General features: G+C 39.3%; 1 protein-coding gene across 1 annotated transcript; it reads left to right on the plus strand.

Annotated features, from left to right (window-relative positions):
* Nucleotides 1-83: 83 nt before the first annotated feature.
* Nucleotides 84-20,524, plus strand: LOC115027156 (otoferlin-like). Its single transcript, XM_029460257.1, is given in 44 exon segments — nucleotides 84-232; nucleotides 1,706-1,758; nucleotides 2,864-2,934; nucleotides 3,427-3,553; nucleotides 3,662-3,716; nucleotides 4,387-4,518; nucleotides 4,604-4,666; nucleotides 4,754-4,774; nucleotides 4,776-4,839; nucleotides 4,928-5,087; nucleotides 5,342-5,528; nucleotides 5,634-5,820; nucleotides 6,306-6,529; nucleotides 6,827-6,935; nucleotides 7,614-7,797; nucleotides 7,950-8,070; nucleotides 8,206-8,306; nucleotides 8,400-8,490; nucleotides 8,590-8,706; nucleotides 8,814-8,966; nucleotides 9,107-9,296; nucleotides 9,683-9,807; nucleotides 9,903-10,037; nucleotides 10,925-11,086; nucleotides 11,193-11,312; nucleotides 11,411-11,572; nucleotides 12,311-12,473; nucleotides 12,651-12,724; nucleotides 12,838-12,864; nucleotides 12,954-13,085; nucleotides 13,243-13,315; nucleotides 13,808-13,926; nucleotides 14,355-14,492; nucleotides 14,694-14,825; nucleotides 15,059-15,186; nucleotides 15,281-15,451; nucleotides 15,688-15,848; nucleotides 15,966-16,108; nucleotides 16,194-16,282; nucleotides 16,430-16,528; nucleotides 16,922-17,163; nucleotides 17,353-17,531; nucleotides 17,649-17,749; nucleotides 20,002-20,524. Coding segments are annotated over 42 exon segments (5,388 nt in total). The 5' UTR covers nucleotides 84-232; nucleotides 1,706-1,758; nucleotides 2,864-2,888; the 3' UTR covers nucleotides 20,183-20,524.
* Nucleotides 20,525-21,137: the final 613 nt, after the last annotated feature.

A 21,137-nucleotide genomic window follows, 5' to 3' on the forward strand; every position in this document is an offset into this window, starting at 1 on the left:
CATATAAATACTTGTTGATCTTCATCCGACCAGAAAAGTCAACCATGGTTTGGTGGCTGATGTCAACTTCAAAGTGTGTAAGGTTGCATATGATGACAACACCCATCAGCGTAGAGGTTCGTATATTAGGCTACAGGGGCAACCAGTAACTCTGCCCGATTGGTGACACGGTCAGCGGCCATCCTGGGGGAACTAGGATCTCCTCAACCTCTCGTGGTTGGAATTGCATCAGGTAATTAAGGGCAGAATCTCTCAACAGAGTGGTCAGGTTGGTGTCGCTGAAAGTATCAAACACTTCCAGCTAAGCGGGCAGGAAATATATCCTTTACAGTTCTAGGTAAAGAAAAGGAAATAAGTTGCATAAAGTTAGTCATCTAGTTATTAAGTTACACATCTACTTAATATTGTTTTTTATATGCATCTTTGAACGTAGAATGCAAAAGAAAATCCTTAAGTGGGTACAACATAAAGATATTTTTCCAATTTAATAATAATGATAACATGTTTCCCTGTTATGTCTCTAAACTAAATCTATTTATTTTGTTGTGAACAGTGATACCTCCACATAATGAGGATGCTACATACAAGCCTGACTGGAGTGCTTAAATAATTTAGAGCCTTGTTTCATCGGATACCAGCAACTTTAGACTTTGACGTATGGCTGACAGACTGGCTGTATGTGTAATTGATGAGATGATGAGTTTTACTTCAGTATTCAATATAAATTGCTAAAGCATACCTCTTCTTAGCAAAAATAATGACACATAATCAGTGCTTTTAACATTGCTTTGTGGGGAAATGCGTCATACCATGTTTTCCTTATTTGTTACTTAATCAAGTAAATAGCCTTTTGCTCAAATGTATCAGCAGCACTTGTGTGATTCAAAATTGAGGTCACTTCCTAAACCTTAAGGCCCATAGCCGAATGCATTTGAAACACAAGGCGCTGCAAATAGGACTATTAGGCCGTTTAGTGATTCCATGACAAAGACAGTGTGTCAGCACTAGAACCCAGTTTGGTCGGCACCCTATTAAAGATTGAAACGCAGCATTCTTCCAACTAGGCCGGCATGACATTTTGTTTACTTCCATGAAATTCTATCATGAGTGACATGGCAATATATTCATTACCTCATGCTCACACATTTTGAAGCTTTTCCAGCGAAGTACTGTTTTCATATATATACACACACACACACACACACATAATATATTACAATGACGAGTAGATGCACATTACCAAACCCTTATATATATATATATATATATATATATATATATATATATATATATTATATAACAAGGACTTTTTTTGTGTGTTTCTTTTGACTTTGTAGCATGCCATTTACTTTAATACTTCTGAAAAGCATAGCGACCATCCTCACGGAGGATTTAGGATTTAAGAATATAAAGTATATTCTTTTATTTTGTGCACAGCCTACGTGGATTGGCAGACACTGCTCACAGTGACGTCTCTCAGCGGTCCCTAGTTATAGTTACCAGTCTCGGGTTCAACACTCATGCACTATTCATTGGCGTATCACATCACTCCTGCCCAACTTCAGACTTGGACCAACCCAATTCTTTTCTTTGCAACTTTACTTTGAAGCCTTATTCCTTCCTGCTGTGTAAATGTCTAAAATGTTTACGTAGTGTTGCTGTGTTGATCTCAGAGGTAAAAAAAAAGTTGCTCTTTCAATCGCAGGAAACGTCTTGGAGCTACTCAGAGGAGGGAGACGAGCATTACTTCCTTGTATGGTATGTATTAAAACATTATATTATTTCATCAGCAACATCATGTTACGCAAATATCAGATTTAACAAGCAAAGCTTTGGAAGTTAGGCCTCAGTGTTTTGCAGCATACCTGAAAGACTTTCTTTAAGGAGGGACTTTCTGATGATTAATATTTGTTTGTTGAAATGTTGAGCAGATTTCTTTCATTTGGATAACACAGACATATTCAGAACTTTGAATTCTAGGTTTCCTGCAGGTGTATTTAACGACTTGCCTTATTCCAAACGTCTGTAACAAGCAGCTCATGAAGGTGTTTCAATATTTTGCTGCCCTCTTAGTTTTGACCAAGTTTCAAGCAATGGGATGTTTTTAAAATATGTGATGCATAGTTTCAATTTAATCCACTTCATTTTCTGTTTACACACACACACACACATCTCTGAACATTTTAAGAAAACATTCCAAAAAGTAAAAAGAATGTGGACCTTTTGAAAATAACTAACGCGGTATATTGTACCGTACACCTGTGGAAAGGACACTTTGCTGATTAATTACAGCAGATTAATTATTTTAACTGTATTATTTTTCACCATGCAGTGTGAAATGTATCCTCTTTAATTGATGCATTAAGGTCAGCTGATTTGAATAATTGAAAGCTCATTTGGAAGGATAATCCAGGGTGTGGTAGCAAGTAGCACCCTCTTAAAATGACAGCATACCGGCTGTACTTTAGTTCTGTCACGACACTTTGAAATATCTTTCTTCCGTCACATGTTTTGGTTTTGAACAAATGTGTAGTAAATGTTTTAAATGTTCTTAATAATTTAGGCTTTTTCCAGTCGCTCCTGGACCTTTTTTGATAGCAATTAGTTGTTGGCCTCGTTCTGTCTACAAGACCGTGGAGTAGAGTGTCGTGGTTAAGTCTGTTGTGGCTGCTCAGACAGAAGAAGTGAGCTTTGCACAACATGCTTAGAAAATTAGATTAAAATGCATAAAAAATAGTTAACGTCTTTGTTTTTTAATGAGTTGAAAGTAGTTTATAATACAGATGTTTAAGTAATTGCATTAACTATACCAATGTTTCCTTCATAAAAGTGCAAATCTATTGTCAATGACTTCTTTTCACAGAGCACGTAAAGAATCGTTTTGAACCATGAAGCGCAGTAAGCACCGCGGACACAAGGAGGACAGAAACGGAGGTATCAGTAACTAAGATGGGTGACAGAAGATTAGATCAACTAAGACAGGAACTCCTGGCTGATATTACAAACTGCTGTTGCTTTACAGCCCCTTTAGCCCACTGGAGAAAACAATTCTCAAACTAAAGTACCAAAGATTTTTATTTTTATTTTTTCTTATCATGACAAATGCAAATGAAGCAGTTGCTCGACTTCTTGTTGATCTGTAACTTCCTTTAGTAGCTTTTCAGGCCTTTATTAACCAATCCTGCAGTAGACCTGAATGTATTCATCATTACTGCAAGTATTACACCTTCTTCCTGCTTTTAAATGTCATCTATGGCCATTTTCCCACGTCACTGACTTTTATAAAAAGCTCCCAAAATGAATAAAACACAATGTTTAAGTAGGGAGTTCTCTGGTGCAAATATGCACTAAGCTTTCACTGTCACCATTTTTTAAGTACTTTAATTTTCCTACAATATGACCTTATTGTGTATCTTTCATCTGCAGATGAGCCAGCTGTTCTGGAGACGGAGGACCTGGATCGTCAGGGCATGTTCCTGGGAGGAGGCCCAGATCCTGACACCATCTCTCTGGCCTCAGTCACAGCCGTCACCACCAATGTATCAAATAAGAGGCAAGCATGGTTCTGTTGTACAGAACACATGTATCGCTGTTGTTGTTGTTGATCATGTGGATCTGTCTGAAGATTGTCACTAATGTCTGACACTTTAATGTCTTACAGATCAAAGCCAGACATAAAGATGGAGCCCAGTTCTGGAAGACAAGTAGATTACCAAGTACGGGAAATCTTCATTGTTCTAGTGTGTGCTGATGAATTACTTACTAGTCATTGTGGAATATATGCGTATTATTGTACTTGCACATGCATAGTTAATCTTTATTTGTTTGTCTGACACAATTGGTACATTCGCTCATTCATTAATTCAAACTTCACAGAGTATTTATACTCAAAAGATCACTGACATTGAGTCAATTATAAAAACAAAGATATATATATTAACAGAAATGAGGCAATATCCTTATAACACAATAAAATCCATTAGAACTTTCCAATTAGGGAAATTATTTTGATAAATAAATCAGAATAATTAGGAAGTAAAAATAAAATATACAAATACGTCGCTCGATTAATAATAGATAGCAATATAATTTTGCAATTATGGTAGATTATTTGATAGATACATTTAAATAGCTAAAATATAAAATAAAATACATTATGTAACACATTTACAAGTCGAGGTTTCAGATCAAATTTTAAAAAATGCCCAAAAGTTATAAGTGCATTTATTTTAAGGAGCTGCTGCATTTTGTTCCAGGAGTTAGGTGCTCTAAAATAAAAGCAGTTTTTCCAGGTTCAGACATAACTCGTGGAACATTTAGTCCCTTACATAATCAGTCTCTTATCAAATCAATCCGTCACTCAATTATCTGCTCATTTCATTTCAGATCAGTGTGACAGTGATTGAAGCCAGGCAGCTGATCGGACTGAACATGGATCCAATGGTCTGTGTGGAGATTGGAGAAGATAAAAAGTACACGTCAATGAAGGAATCCACCAACTGCCCTTACTACAATGAAGTGAGTCAGCATTACGATATATCTGTATGTATATCAGTTTGGGTTGATACTAACAATGTCATCACTAACTCCTTTCTCCTTCCAGTATTTTGTGTTCGACTTCCACGTCCCTCCAGATGTTATGTTTGACAAAATCCTGAAGTTGTCTGTAAGTTGTTTGATTCATAACAATGTAACATAAAACAGATTCATGTGATTATTTGCATTTTAATGTTGCAATGTTTGCAACCTTTAGGTGATTCACTCCAAAAATCTTCCTGCGTAGTGGAACACTGGTTGGATCTTTCAAACTGGATGTTGGCACGATCTACTTCCAGCCCGGTAAAGTCATGAAAATCTGCTTTTTTTTTTTATTATGAATTCACGATACTGATATTTCAACTAACGTGTCCTCTCTGTTGTCTTGCAGAACATCAGTTTTACCACAAGTGGGCTTTGTTGTCTGACCCTGAAGACATCTCAGCGGGTTGTAAAGGCTACGTTAAGTGTGATGTTACAGTTGTGGCCAAAGGAGACACTATAAAGAGTCCGCACAAGGCCAATGAATCAGATGAAGATGACATAGAGGGGTAACTAGATTTTTAATGTGTATAATTCTGATTCGACTTCAAATAGGGATCACTGAGCCGTTTGCAGAATTGAACAGAATTTAAATACAGTAACATTTGTGTTGTTATGGGGATCTTAACATGGTATGTTCACCATTATTGTGATTTAAAGCATTTAAACCTAATGCAGAAAAGTTCCATCTCAGATGTTTGCGTCTGGTTTCTTATAATGTTACATTATGTTTCATATTCATCATGCCCCATTTCTCTTTCAGCAATCTCTTGTTACCAGAGGGGGTGCCTGCAGAGCGACAGTGGGCTCGGTATTACCTGAAGATCTACAGAGCCGAGGGACTCCCCAAAATGAACACCAGCATCATGGCCAACGTCAAAAAGGCATTCATCGGAGAAAATAAGGACCTGGTTGATCCTTATGTCCAAGTACTGTTTGCTGGGCAGAAAGTGAGTATTAGTTAGGATCCCAAACATTAACTGCCTTCTGATTTTGTATCTGTTTCATCTTTAATTACAGTGACTGAGTGGATTCACATATACGTGTGATTACAGGGGAAAACATCAATTCAAAAGAGCTGCTATGAGCCCATCTGGAACGAGCAAATCGTTTTCACCGAGATGTTCCCACCACTGTGCAAGCGCATCAAGATCCAGATCCGCGACTCGGATAAAGTGAATGATGTTGCTATAGGAACACACTTCCTGGACCTACGGAATATTTCCAATGATGGGGACAAAGGTGATGTACCATTTCATCTTTTGAAAATGTTGGATCTCCTAACACGACAGATATCAACAACAATCAGCCCTGCAAAAAAAAAGAAACTTAAACAGTTCAATAAAATATATTCAAACATTTATGTCAGCAGGTAAACATTTACAGAAATAATTAATAACACGCAACCAAACCCAAACAGATCACGGCCTTTTCTTTTCTCCTCTCTTTCTCCTCTCGCTTTTCTTCTTCTTCTTCATATTTAATTTATTTATAACATTTTCTCTCATCTTTTTTTTACATGCTGTCCCGTGTAACTTATCTGTGTCCTTTTTATGTTTATTTTTGTTAATCAATAACATCTGTTGTTGCCTTAGTAGATTTTTATTCAGATACACTTTTGTAAACGATAAGCATGTATTTATTTCTCTTTGAACTCAGATGTGCTTAAAAACATCTGAAACATTCAATTCATAACTTGCAAATGATATTTCTTCTTTATTTCTCAGGCTTCCTTCCCACGCTGGGACCTGCCTGGGTTAACATGTACGGCTCCACTCGCACCTACACCCTGATGGACGAGTACCAGGAGTTAAACGAGGGGCTCGGAGAGGGGGTGTCCTTCAGGGCCCGGCTGCTCATCAACCTGGGTGTGGAGATCCTGGACCCCTCCTCGCCTGACATCAGCAGCTCCACAGATGTGCAGTTGGAGGGAGTACCCAACATCTCAGAGGTGGGGCCCTGCTTGGATGGGCAGCCATGCAGAGGAAGCCAATTGTTGTTGTGAATTATTCATTGTCTCCATTTAGTCCACCTGGTGCATTATTAAAATGCCGTTCGCAATAATGTGGCTTCTTTTTGTTGGTGGACAATGTAAGTCACACAGTAGCTTCATTTGAGAACAGTGTAAGCCCCCGAGTCCCCAGCGACTCAAAGTCTGACGGCTTGTGTTACAGGGTTGTCAGGACCACTATGTCACTTTATATGTCAACAAAATGTCTTGTCTCACACTTGTTTGTTTATTTCACAGACCGCTACCGGGAAGGTTGAGGAATTTTTCCTCTTTGGATCTTTCCTGGAGGCCACAATGATTGACAGGAAGATTGGAGATAAGCCCATCAACTTTGAGGTCACCATAGGTATTTTATATTTCCTACACTTCTCACTAAATGAATCACATCTTGAGTCTTAAGATCATTTTCAGAGTTTTATATTATATATATATATTATATTTAAGCAGAATCTAGTAAGAAATCCTCAAATTCTTTGTAAAAATTCTTAATGCTTAACTTGCATTATATAAGAGAAGTCCCAACATGTGAAAGTTGCACGAGGCAGTTTAGGGAATTACCATAAATTATTAACATTATCAGAGTCAGAAATACTTTATTGATCCCGGGGGGGGATTTGGGTTATGTTACAGTTGCTCCAATTTTAGAATTAAATATATATAAACATAGAGAAGTTATTAGAAGAATAAAAAATAAGTATGTAAAAAATATTTGCATTGTTGTACAATATATAACAATAATAAATAAGGAAATATATGGAATATATATCCTGCAATATATAACAATAATAAATAAGAACAATAAATATGGAAATATATGGAATATATATCCTGCAATATATAACAATAGTGTAAATAATAATGGGATCTATGAATCCAGAAATAGTATAAAAAAGAATATATCTTGGTGTACAGTAAATCAGAGTATTGCACAGTTTAAGAAATAAATATAAATAAAGTGTTGTTGCTGTAGTTCATAGCATCAGGAGTTGAAGGTTTGACTACTAACATAGCTGCTGTGCTGCAGGTTACTTTGGAAACGAGATTGATGGGGTTGCCAGGCCCAAATCGAAGGGGAAGAAGGGCGGAGGAGATGGTGACGAGGAGGAAACAGATCTGATCCACAACTCCAGTGAGGAGGAGATGGATGATGACGGGGACCTGACTTCAGTGGCGACGACTCCTCCCATGAAACCTGTCATCACTGACCGGTCAGAACAATAACATCATCACAGAGCTACAACGATTGTTCGATAAATCACCTTCCTGATTAAACTGTGATGTTGATGAAGGTGCATTGATCCTAGAAAAGATGCATCTAAGTTTCAAGTTCTACAAGAAACTTTTTTATCTGTATCCTCAGAAACTACTTCCACCTGCCGTATTTTGAGAGGAAGCCATGTATCTACATCAAGAGTTGGTGGCAGGACCAGAGAAGGAGGCTGTACAATGCCAACACTATAGACAACGTTGCAGATAAACTGGCAAGTCATACCAATGATGTAGATGAGCATACTGTAGTATTACAAACGTTAGAACATAGTGTTCATTTGTGTATTATTGGCAGTTGAATAGAGTTTCGGACTTCTGCTGAGTAATTCTCTCTCTTGCTGCTACAGGAGGACGGACTGAACGATGTGCAAGAGATCATCAAGACGGAGAAAACTTATCCCGAGCGCAGACTGAGAGGCGTCCTCGAGGAACTCAGCCAGGGCTGCAGGTCTGTAGTCAAAAACTTAAAACCAGCAGTTTTGAATGTTCGTCTAAATGATACGTAGACTTTGAAACTCACTGAGCTCCACTTTTCTTTCAGTCAGTTTCTGTCGCTGGCAAACAAGGACCCGAATCAGTCTGGCAGAACCAAACTTGACAGGGAGAGACTGAAGCTGTGCCTGTCAGAAGTGGTATGTCAACTGAAGAGGAGCTATGTTTCCTTTCTTCTACTTGTCGATTGTTAATATTTCTACTGTCTTGCTAAATGCGGGGGCTGTTTGTGGGTTTAGGAGAGCATCGGCCAGCAAGCTAAAGCCATGAGGTCACAGGTGAAGAAAAGCACAGTGAGAGATAAGATCAAGCTGGCTCAGAACTTCCTCACAAAGCTGCGCTTCCTGGCCGACGAAGTGAGATCCACAACATTATGTCCATCATTTACAAATGATTTCAGTTTGTTGAACATGCTTGTTTCATTGTGGACATTCCATGTTTAATGTGAGCGTTCTTACCGCAGCCTCAACACAGCGTTCCCGATGTTTTCATATGGATGATAAGTAACGGGAAGCGCATCGCTTATGCACGTGTTCCCTCCAAAGACATCCTATATTCCAGTGTAGAGGAGGAGACAGGAAAGGACTGTGGCAAAGTCAAGACAATCTTTCTGAGGGTGAGTTTACACTTATTGTAGTAAGATAATCAATCAAAAGGCAGTTTATCTAATCTGCAATGTATTTTTAATGTTGCATCAAATTCCCTTTCACCTACTGTGAACGATCAAATATATTTGTTTCTCCTCATAAACTAAAGGTCCCTGGTAAGAAAGGATTTGGGCCTGCTGGCTGGACAGTCCAGTCCAAGATAGAGATTTATCTGTGGCTGGGTCTGACCAAACAGCGCAAAGACTACCTGAACGGTCTGCCCAATGGATTCGAGGAGAATAAACTATGCAAAGGACCTGGCATGCCGTGCTCACCTCCCATCAGCCTCACCTACATGAGTAAGACCATCTTCTTGTTTAACGTATACATTATACTAAATTATAACAAAATATAATGCTAGCAACAAATACCACACAACTGAGTTTATTTCAAAAAGTGCCCAATTGTTCACAGGTCATACATAAACCAAACAAATAAAATACCTCACTAATGTTGTTGTTTTAACATGATTTAGCCACTAGAGGCTTTTTTATATTCCCTTCCTCGTTGTTACTCGTATTTTGGAGTGCCTGTATTTCTTCCTGTTTATAATAGTATATTAATAATAACAATAATAAATAATTATATTAATAATAATATTTTATAATAATAAAAGACATTTCAAATACCATAAATGCCCATCACACATCAAGTGTAATTTATGGATTTATTGATCTGTCTACAGTGAAACAAATCTTCCAGCTGAGGGTCCACATGTATCAAGCTCGCAGCCTGTTTGCTGCTGACAGTACAGGTCTGTCTGATCCCTTTGCAAGAGTCTTCTTCTCAACCCAAAGCCAGGTCACTGAGGTGAGCAAACGGTTGTGTTAGGAAGTCAACTGTCAGCCTAAAATAGGATTTATTGACTCGCACTTCCTGCTTAAAATGTTTTATTTTCTTTCCAGGTGCTGGCTGAGACTTTGTGCCCGACATGGGACCAGCTGATGGTGTTTGAGAATGTGGAGTTGTTTGGAGAGGCCACCGAACTGAGAGATGACCCTCCTATTATTGTCATTGAAATCTATGATCAAGACACAGTGGTAAGGGTTGTTCTGAGAGACGCTTCTCTTTTTACTTTTGTATTTATGTACCTTCGCATAGCTCCAATCACCAGATAGCAACATTCTCCTCCATCCTTATCATCGTAATATTAAAGAGTTTGTCTCTCACTTGAAATGTAAGACTAACACGTCACTTATTGAGTCTAAATCCAGTGTGTGATATGCCCTCAACAAATGTCTTTGTCACTAGCAACCTGATATGAATCATATTTGAAAGAATGCTTTTGCTGACTGACAATTTTATATCTGTTCCTGTCAATAACATCATTGTTTTGGATGACCCTCTGGATAAGTAGAGTGTGGATTCTCATGGCTTGATGTACCGTAGAAGCACTGTAATGTGTGCAGAGTAGATTGTATTGAAAGGCATGCAAGAGGAATAAGATACGTCCACAAGGATACAAACTTATACCTGTTGCATTCCTTTAAGTGACATTTTGTGCTTTTTTTTTGTATGTGGCCAACGGAGAATGTGGACTCTTAATATCCACTAACTGCAAGAGAGATTTATTATTATATTTCTTTAAACATAATAATAATTCAATGATCTTTTGACATGATTCAAATAGATATGTCTGTTTTGCAGTTCACTGGTTATTTTAGGTATGTTGCTTTTTGTTCATTTTTTCTTTTGGGCTCTTTTATCTTCAATGGTTTTTATCTAGTCTGCCGAGAAACATGTGCATCTCAAGCCATGTTTCTTCCTCCTAATACGACAAATCAAATCATTTTCAATAATGCAATAAAGCCATTGTAACAAACTCTGATGGATTGGATATGGTAGGCTAAAAAGACCATTCTTTCAAATATTCCAACCACAATTCATGTTTTAAGGTTTAAACATTAATTTACCGTTATGCTTCCAGGGTAAAGCTGAGTTCATGGGCAGAACATTTGCCAAGCCCGTGGTCAAGATGGCGGACGAGCATTATGGTCCCCCGCGCTTCCCTCCTCAACTGGAGTACTATCAGATCTACCGGGGGAACTGCACCGCCGGAGAAATGCTGGCCGCCTTTGAACTGCTGCAGGTCAGTCTGTCTGACACCAGCTAGTTGTGAGGGTGTGTAAGACTAAAGTTGTCAGATCATATTGAAAATAGATGATTTTTAATGCTTTTCTTGTGTCGTCTATTAGATTGGCCCCAATGGAAAAGCTGACTTGCCTCCCATAGACGGTCCCACAGATATGGACCGTGGCCCAATCCTGCCTGTACCACTGGGGATCAGACCAGTGCTCAGCAAGTACAGGATTGAGGTGAAGACTTTGTTTTAACTTTAACTGGACCAGTGATTTATTTATTAAGAGAAAAGGAAAGTAGAACAACAAAATAACCGAACCTCCCTGTCGCTCAGGTTTTGTTCTGGGGCTTGAGGGACTTGAAGAGGGTGAATCTGGCGCAGGTGGATCGGCCTCGTGTGGACATTGAATGTGCCGGAAAGGGAGTTCAATCCGCCCTCATCCCCAACTACAAGAAAAACCCAAATTTCAGCACCCTTGTCAAGTGGTTTGAAGTGGTATTTAATCATTTTAAATTTGTCATTAATATTTGCAATTTTTTACAAGCTTTCATTCTGTGTTGATTTTGGAAAACCCTGTGGACAAATGCGGCAGTGATTTCCCACGAACACAACGGCATCTTGTCATAAATATCTTGATCTGAATAGAGCGTGCATTTGTTTTAGAAGTGAGTGAAAGAAAAACCTTTTTGTGAAGCGAGACATGGCAGGTGAGACGAGACGAGACAAAGCTTAACACATTGGGTGACATGACAGAAATAACATGACGGGGCGAAACAAACATACCCTTACCCCGGGGAGGAAGCTCATCCTGAACAAACCTCAGACCCATTGGGAGAGATTTTAAATCTGTTTACAGGATGCAAAGCAGTATACTAGGTTTTATTAAGTTACTCATATAGTGATGCCAATTCTTTTCTTTTCTCTTTGCTGATCCTGCCCTGATATCAGCCATAACGTAATGTAAAAATGTTTAATTCTCTAAAGAAAGATCTCCTCCTGCTCACGTTCTACCCACTGCAAAACTTTGCCTGTGAAAATGCAAACACAGGTTGTGTCTGATTCCACTGGGAATCCGACCCGGTCATGAAATTGTTTCATAATCTGTTAAAAACTCCGTGTAGTAGCTTTAAATTAAAGTTATATTAACAGTAAATGCACAGAAGCATCAAAAACTAATTCCTGTAAACAATTATTGCCGTAAATCAAAACTAATTCTGGATTTTGTGTGTTCAGGATTTGCCGGAGAACGAGTTGCTACACCCGCCGCTGAACATCCGAGTGGTGGACTGCCGAGCTTTTGGCCGCTACACTCTGGTCGGCTCCAACGCCGTCAGCAGCCTGCGGAAGTTCATCTACAGGGCAACAGACAAGCAGGCCAACAACTGGACCACTACAGGTATAAAGTCAAACCTGGAGGCATATTACACCGTAGTGCATTTTCTTTACATTGTTGAGTACTTAGAACAACATGCAGTGATCCAAGTGGAAGAGTACAGGATGTGTTTGCCTCTGCAATAAATGACAGTTTGCGATTATATAGATAAACACGTCACGTTATACATTTATCTTTCAGAGGAGATCATTGTTGTCAACATGGAAGCTGAGCCTGGTTTCAAGAAGATTGAGACTGTGGTCAAACTAGACTCTGTAAGTTTCATTTTTGTACATTTGATGTAACCTTTATTCAAAGAATGAAATCCAGTTTGAATAATAATTCTCCATGATTCATTATTAATGATGTAATCTGGTTTTCTGCCCAGTGCTCCGATGCTGTGGTCAAAGTTGAGGTAAGCAAATTAATCAAAAACATTTTATGTTGTTGCAAGAAACCTTAAAGCTTTACTGACTGCATATTAAATACATCTTGTATCAAAAGGACGATGACAAGGATGGAAAGGGGAAAAAGAAGAAGAGGAAGAAGGGGGATGAGATCGAAGAGGAAGAACTTGACGAGAGCATGTTGGACTGGTGGTCCAAATATTTTGCCTCCATTGAAACTTTAACAGAGGCGAGTAACAGAGTCTTCTTTTGCTTTACTGTCTGTAACGTAGCTGGATGACCTTTAAAGTATGATGGCAGCTGGAACTAAATGCTCTTAAATAAATAATAATAAAAACAACTCAGATGTTTACCTCTTGGGGAAACTGGATCTTCTGCTCCTGCAGGTTCTCAAGACTCAAGAAGCTGCTCTCTCAGATTCAGAGGACAAAGATGACATGGACATTGCAGACGGCGGAGGTAAAGCCAGATAAAACGGCAAACAAGACACACACAAGTAGTGTTTTAATTATGTTATAAATGTCAAAGTGTAATATTATAAAGCATGTTTTCATGTACCTCTTTGTCAGCCCTGAACCAAGTAGTAGAATGTCTCAACGTGCAGCAGCTGTGGAGTTTAAAGTGAGGTCATAAAACAGAGAACACACAGTTTGATCACATGACGAGCTTTTTATTTTACTAATCAACTTGAATGTTTGATTCTGCGCTTTGCCAACCAGGCTGCTCAGAATCAGCTATTTATAATGTGACTAAATATATACAGCAGTATACACTGTGTATTGTGTGTGTGTTACACGTCAACAGTGTACAGTTCAATGACATGCGTGTTGTTGACAGTAACAGCTGGTTTTGGCAACTTTCATGTGGAATTCATGTCCAACCTGTACTCACCTGTACTCACCTGTACTCACCTGTACTCACCTGTACTCACCTGTACTCACCTGTACTCAGATATCAAACCTGACGAGTCTCCTGTGAAAAGCACCAGAAGAGGAAAAGGAAAGAAGGAAAAGAAGAAACTGGGATTCGATCCGTTCGAGAAGAAAAGGCCAAAGCTGGATGAACTGAAGGTACTGGACTCAGCACCAACACTACGGCTGAAAGCACATTCTAATTCAACCTGCTGTGTAGAGCTGCGACGATTAGTCCATCAACAGAAAAATAATCTCCTTTGGTAATCGGTTAATCGTCTAAGTAATTGTTCATTTTCAGACCAGCAAATATGGAGATTTCCTGCTTTTCTCTGTTCTCTGACTGACACAAGAAGACATTTAAAAACATCTCCATGGACTTTGAGAAACTGGGATACGAGAAACTATTTTTCACTATATTCTGACATTTTGTAGACCAAACAATTAATCGATCCAGACAATAACAGTTACTTGCCGTCCCACTGCTGTGTAAATGTACTTGTTGGTTGCACATGACAAGATGGGATGGGTATTACTTGAAAAAAGAGATAATTCAAGGCTTTGATAAATGTGTGCTCTCAAACAAGGTGTACCCGAAGGAACTGGAGAATGAGTTCGACAACTTTGAAGACTGGCTGCACAGCTTCAACCTGTTCAGGGGGAAAGGTGGCGATGATGATGACCAAAGTGCAACGGATGAAGACAGAATTGTTGGAAAATTCAAAGTAAGAAGAGAAAGTTTAGCGTACAATACATATTGTATTCTTCAGTTACACCACTTGTCTGTAAAAAAAAACCTTTTTGCCATTAATGGAAAGGAGCTTGTCATAGATACAGTTGCAGACCGGACAGAATGCATCACATGTTAAGAACGATTAACATTTTTTGCAATATAAGCATTCTTTTGTTTATACGTGTCCCTTTAGGGTTCACTGTGCATGTACAAAGTGTCGGACGACATGCCCAGAGACATGAGCTTCGACTCCAACATGGGAATGTTTCAGAACATTCCTCACAACGATCCCATTAATATCCTCGTCCGCGTCTACGTTATCAGGGTAGGCTATGCATTATTGTCATTTCACAACACAGGATGTAGATTCTCATCATATACATGTTGTTTATATTTAAATATATACAATAAATATTTACAATATGAGTGTTTTGAATTATAGTGCAAATGGAAAACTTTGTCTGTCGTGGATTAACTGCTTTGTAATGAGAATACTGTTGCAGACGAGAGGCTCAGATTATCTATTTCACTCTTAAATGATCCAATTTGTTTTGGTAGGCAACTGATCTGCATCCAGCGGACATTAATGGGAAAGCTGATCCATACATTGCAATCAAACTGGGAAAGACGGAGATCAAAGACAAAGAGAACTACATCTCAAAACAGCTGAACCCTTTGTTTGGCAAGTAAGTACAAAATGCTTTATTTCTGATGAAAGTATGTTTACGTATATACGACGGCGATAAAACCTGACGAACGCTGTGTGACTCATCCGATCAGATCCTTTGACGTGGAGGCTACGTTCCCGATGGATTCCACACTCACGGTGTCAATTTACGACTGGGACCTGGTGGGAACCGACGATCTGATCGGAGAAACTAAACTTGACCTGGAGAACCGTTTCTACAGCAAACACAGAGCCACATGTGGGATTACATGTAACTACGCCATGTAAGAATCAAAGACTCCCTGGAGCTGTGTGGGTAGAATGTGGAAATATAGTAGTTCATTATTTAATTCAGGAAAAGTGAAGCATCAGGTAGCAATGATCATAAAACCCACACATCATGGTTTTTACTTGAACGTAGTGTCCGAACCTATGTATGTTGTTACATATATACGCTTATCATAGCTTTATATAATGCATTGTTTATCACAACTGTAACTGCTTTTGCTCTTTTCCATAGCCATGGTTACAACGTGTGGCGGGACCCAATGAAACCCACACAAATCCTGTCGAAGCTGTGCAAGGACGGCAAACTGGACGGGCCTCACTACGGCCCTGGAGGAAGAGTGAAGGTGGAGAACCGTGTCTTCATGGCACCGACTGAGATAGAGGATGAAAACGGTACATGTTCATTTCATGATTGTACTTTTCTTCTACATTGCTCTGGAATAGCAGCTAATTGCCTAAAAGTGTGATTTAAAAAGAAGTATTAAAGCCCCATTTGATGTTGTTTGTCAGGTTTGAAGAGGCAGACTGATGACCACCTGGCTCTGACCGTGTTGAAGCACTGGGAGGAAATCCCACGGGTCGGCTGCAAACTTGTCCCAGAACATGTGGAAACCAGACCGCTGCTCCACCCGGATAAACCAGGGATCGAACAAGTATGTCATTCAACTACACCTTTTAATCAACTCAATTTGTTTGCATACTTTAACACCTTATTACCTTGTGTTCAATTGCTTTTAGGGGAGAATCGAGATGTGGGTGGATATGTTCCCTAAGGACATGACTGCACCCGGCCCTGCCCTTGATATTTCACCAAGGAGACCTAAGAAGTATGTTCTCTAGTCAAACCTGTCATAAACGACATGTGCTGATAAAATCCAACATCTAGTTGGCCTTTACCTAAATAAATGTAAAGGTAGAATCAAAGAACTGATCAGTATTTCATCGTATGTCCTGTCCCTTCTGCCCGTGTCCAGGTTTGAGCTGAGGGTGATCGTGTGGAACACAGATGAGGTCGTTTTAGAGGATGATGATATCTTCACTGGCGAGAAATCAAGTGACATATTTGTGCGAGGGTAATCACAAGCTTTTACTCATTTATCCCTGTCTCTACATTTTAGGCACAACTAGACCAAAGCACAATATATTTAAACACAACATAATCTAATTCTGATTTAGATTGTTACGACAGCGTATCATATCAGGGCCCTACATTACAGAGCGCAGGGAGATAAGAAATACACCATTTTTCCAAATTCTTTTCTTTTAAATTTGTGACTTTAATCTCAGAGAATTTCTGAGTTTCTTTCTCTGAATATGACCCCCTTCCCCCCCGGCTCTTTAATTATTTAGTTGACCTACAATGGCCATAATATCCTGTCCTCAGATTGAGATAACACAACAACAACAACAACAACGCTTGCTTTGTCTAAGATCGTAAATCTGTCCGACACCTTTTCCCGTAACAGCTGGTTGAAAGGGCAGCAGGAGGACAAGCAGGACACAGATGTCCACTACCACTCCATCACTGGGGAGGGCAACTTCAACTGGCGCTTCGTCTACCCCTTCGACTACCTCATGGCTGAAGAGAAGATCGTCATCTCAAAAAAAGAGTCCATGTTTGCCTGGGATGAGACCGAGTACAAGATCCCGGCTCGACTGAATCTGCAAGTGTGGGACGCCGACCATTTCTCTGCAGACGACTTCTTAGGTGCAGTGGACAAACATTAACCTTTGGCTTCAGGAGTCACTGTTCATCTCAAACTATTAAAACAGATGCTGCTTAGAGGGACTGGATCATTTTTTCCCAATGAAATTGGATATGAAACATGGATTCTTTTTGTTTAATCCACCAAATAAAGCTTTCCTGCATTTAACTGAGTTAAATGTCTCTTCATAGGTGCAATTGAGCTGGACCTGAACCGTTTTCCACGTGGTGCGAAGACTGCCAAGCAGTGCACCATCGAGATGGTGACAAACGAAGGGGAGATACCGACGGTCTCCATCTTCAAACAGAAGAGGATCAAAGGCTGGTGGCCATTTGTGGCCAGAAATGAAGATGATGAGTTTGAACTCACGGTAAGTCAAAGTTCAAATGAACCCACATTTTAATGTTAACCATAAACATAAAACTTTGGCTAAAATGAGTTGGTAAAACATCTTTGTGACATGAGAGGTTTTTTGTTGTATTTTTAGGGGAAAGTGGAAGCAGAGCTGCACCTGCTGACCGGAGAGGAGGCGGAGAGAAGCCCAGTTGGTGAAGGACGCAATGAACCAGATCCACTGGAGAAACCCAAGTATGAAGGATGTTCTGTTATCTCCCCACTGCTCACGTTTTATAGATTATGTTACATTGTTGAGTTTATTCTCGGCTATTTTAACCCTCGCCATAAACACACAGACACACCAATACAAGAATACATATTTCAGCTCGTCCAGTCAATAATAATAAATACATGAATAAACGAGAATCGTCAAACCTAAAACGAGCATAAACATGTTTTTAAGCGATTATATAATTACTTATTAAAATAATGGAGCAATTTTCCAAAATGAGGAAAGAGATTTTTATGAATTTACTTCAACCAAGTTCTGGACTCGTACCTCGGATCTTCTTTCGTTACACGGTAAGATGCTTTTTTTTATTATCATATATCGTGTGTATTTTTACCTAGAATCATTTTTATGTTCTTAAAATATTTTACATCGTTTCTCTGTCCGCTTTGTCCTAGTGTCAGGAATGTCAGCTATAATTCAATTCAAATGTGTCTCTGACAGAGAGCAACAATACTGGTCCATAATGCTTAAAGTGTGTATTACTGAGCGTGTTTTTGTCCTTCCAGCCGCCCAGACGCCAGCCTGACGTAGTTCCTCGCTCCCTTGAAGGCCTTACACACTTTAAGCTGTCACTGTTGTCACTGCTCTCCTGCTGCTGGCCATGCTGGCTCTGTCCCTCTACAGCTTGCCTGGTTACATGGCCAAGAAAATGCTGCAGGAATCTGCAGTTTCCATTCAATCTTAGCATTTTAAAGATGGAAAAATGGAACCAATGATATCATTGAAGTAGACCGTGTTTCATTTTATGAGCCAAGACAAAAACAATAGCAAAACATGATTTGAAAATGCTTTCAGAAAAACATATTCTCCTCAATATTAGACTCAATGTTCATAGACCACTCAACATTTGTCTCCCGAAAATCTGCAATTTATAATTAGTCGAGTATCCATGATAACAAAGCGATTTATGGTTGCCGTAGTAATGCCCACTGTACTGAAATTAAACATAATTTTTCATTGTGGTGAGTTGGGTCTCTTACTTTTGAGCAAGTATTGTCAGTATCCTGGTTAGGTTTGCACAGGTTTTGATGTTCATTTGCATTTCATGGTCAGCTGCATGCAACATTTGAAAGAATTTGTGAATTCAGTTGCAAAACAAACGTTTTCTTACCGCCAAGCAGCGTGTGAAAATGAGATTAAAAGGTTGGAGAAAGATCCAGCTGATCGTAAAGGTTAGGTCCAGATGAACTAAATTCTCACGAGTCCATAGATGTATCCATGTACATCTAAAACGTTATTGGTAACTGTAATCATTCCTCCTCTCCACAACAAAATGTATTTAATGTGAGGCTTCAGAAGTCTGCAGCCAAATCAAGAGGGTGTCTTCCAAAGTTAGTGTTTTTAATATGAAATAACTCTTTTTGTTTAGCCATACAGTCATACATCAGGGCTTTGTAGGAACATCCTTGTGATTATTTCAAATTGTTGACTCTGTAATTCTGTTTGCTTCTGTGTCTGTGCTCCACCAGCCGTCCAGATATCGCCCTCCTCTGGTTCCTCATCCCTTTCAAAGCTGCGAGGAACCTGATATGTAACCAGTACAGGTGGCTGACCATCAAGATCGTGTCTGTTCTCCTGCTGCTGGCCATCTTGGGTCTTTTCCTCTACAACATGCCTGGTTACATGGTGAAGAAAATGATGGGGGCTTGAGATAAAACCAGCAGAAGATGACTTTTTTTCAAAGAGTGTGCATTCAGTTATAATTAGAATAGTTTTTGTGAACGTTTTGCAATTTACCATTTGACAAAATAATTGATGTGTTATTAAGAGTCTAATAGTTATTCATGTCCATTGCTCACCTATGAGTTGACTTGTGCTGGAGTTCTTGTCTTGTCATGTCCTGCTTATGTGTCTATGTATGATATTTCAAATGTGTGCATAAATTGACTTCTGAACACCTCATTTTTCTGGTAGTCCTGTCATTTGTATATACTGTACGTGTACTTGTCTGTGTGGTATGTATGTGTGTGTCTTCAGGAACTGAAAGTATCTTATTCATTTATCATCAGTAATTATAAGTGCGTGGCTCGGTCAAAGTAAGGCGTGCATTCTGCCCGGAGAACTTTTCAAGCCCCTTGAGGTTTTTTAGGCAAACTATATATTATATCTTATATCTCAGGTTACATCAGGGCTTTGTAGGAACCTCCTTATGATTATTTCAGATTGTTGACTCTCTTTAATTCTGTTTGCTTCTGTGTCTGTGCTCCACCAGCCGTCCAGATATCGCCCTCCTCTGGTTCCTCATCCCTTTCAAAGCTGCAAAGCACCTGATATGTGACCAGTACAGGTGGCTGACCATCAAGATCGTGTCTGTTCTCCTGCTGCTGGCCATCTTGGGTCTTTTCCTCTACAACATGCCTGGTTACATGGTGAAGAAAATGTTGGGGGCTTGAGATAGCTGCTGGATTTTACTATTTCACAAACAAAGAAATTGTTTCTCTTGTAAGTTGCTCTTGTGTTTTTGCATTTGACAAGACACCATCAAGTCGTAGATTCTAAGCATTAGAGTGGCTACATTACGCAATAAAGAAAGCTTCTTCTCATATTGGCATGTAATCCCTAAAAACCCATTACTGCACATAGTGGTGCAAATTTGTTATTATTTCACTTTGACTGTTAGATTTGTCTTAAAATATCTTTATTATTGTTGGTGTTCTTGTGGTTGTTGTGGTTGCTGCTGTTGCAAGATAAGGCTGTCACCTTTGTGCTGATTTTATTGTGAACTCAACAGTGTTTTGACTTTTGAATTTGTGAATAAAGGGACAACTACAAACGTTTCTAATCTTAACTAATCTATCCGGTCATCTGTTCACAGACTGTTGAAGCTCTCCAGTGTCGCACAGTGGCAGGAGCTTAAACACATGAAGTGTCATTCAAAGTTATTTATTTATTGACAAATTAAAGAATTCTCAGTATTTCAATTTGACTAGCAAATAATCGACAACGTGGGACTCGAAGCTACTGCCTCCAAGCATTTCAGCGCGTGAACTACATCAACATTCACTGATTGGTTAATGTCCATTTTACATCCATTTTGCGTGCGATATGATTGGCTGTCCGCTGTGAAAACTGATGACGTCAAATCGAATGCCCCCGAGCGCAAATGAATGTATGAGTTCATTACCGGTATCCATCCGCGGTTGTAAAATTGCCAAACTTTGAAATAATAATACTTTGCGCTCTACGATTTAAGAAAAAATACACAAGTGTGTGAAAGAAGCATGTCGTTTGTTATGTCGGCCAAGAAAGCCCTACTACATATGTTTAGACACTGATCCTCCCAAAGCAGCGCTCGACCAACACACAGTATTATGATGCTGTGCTGTCATCTGCTGGTCCTCAATGGGA

The sequence above is a fragment of the Cottoperca gobio genome, chromosome 22 (assembly GCF_900634415.1).
Source record: "Cottoperca gobio chromosome 22, fCotGob3.1, whole genome shotgun sequence".
NCBI classification, from domain to species: domain Eukaryota; kingdom Metazoa; phylum Chordata; class Actinopteri; order Perciformes; family Bovichtidae; genus Cottoperca; species Cottoperca gobio.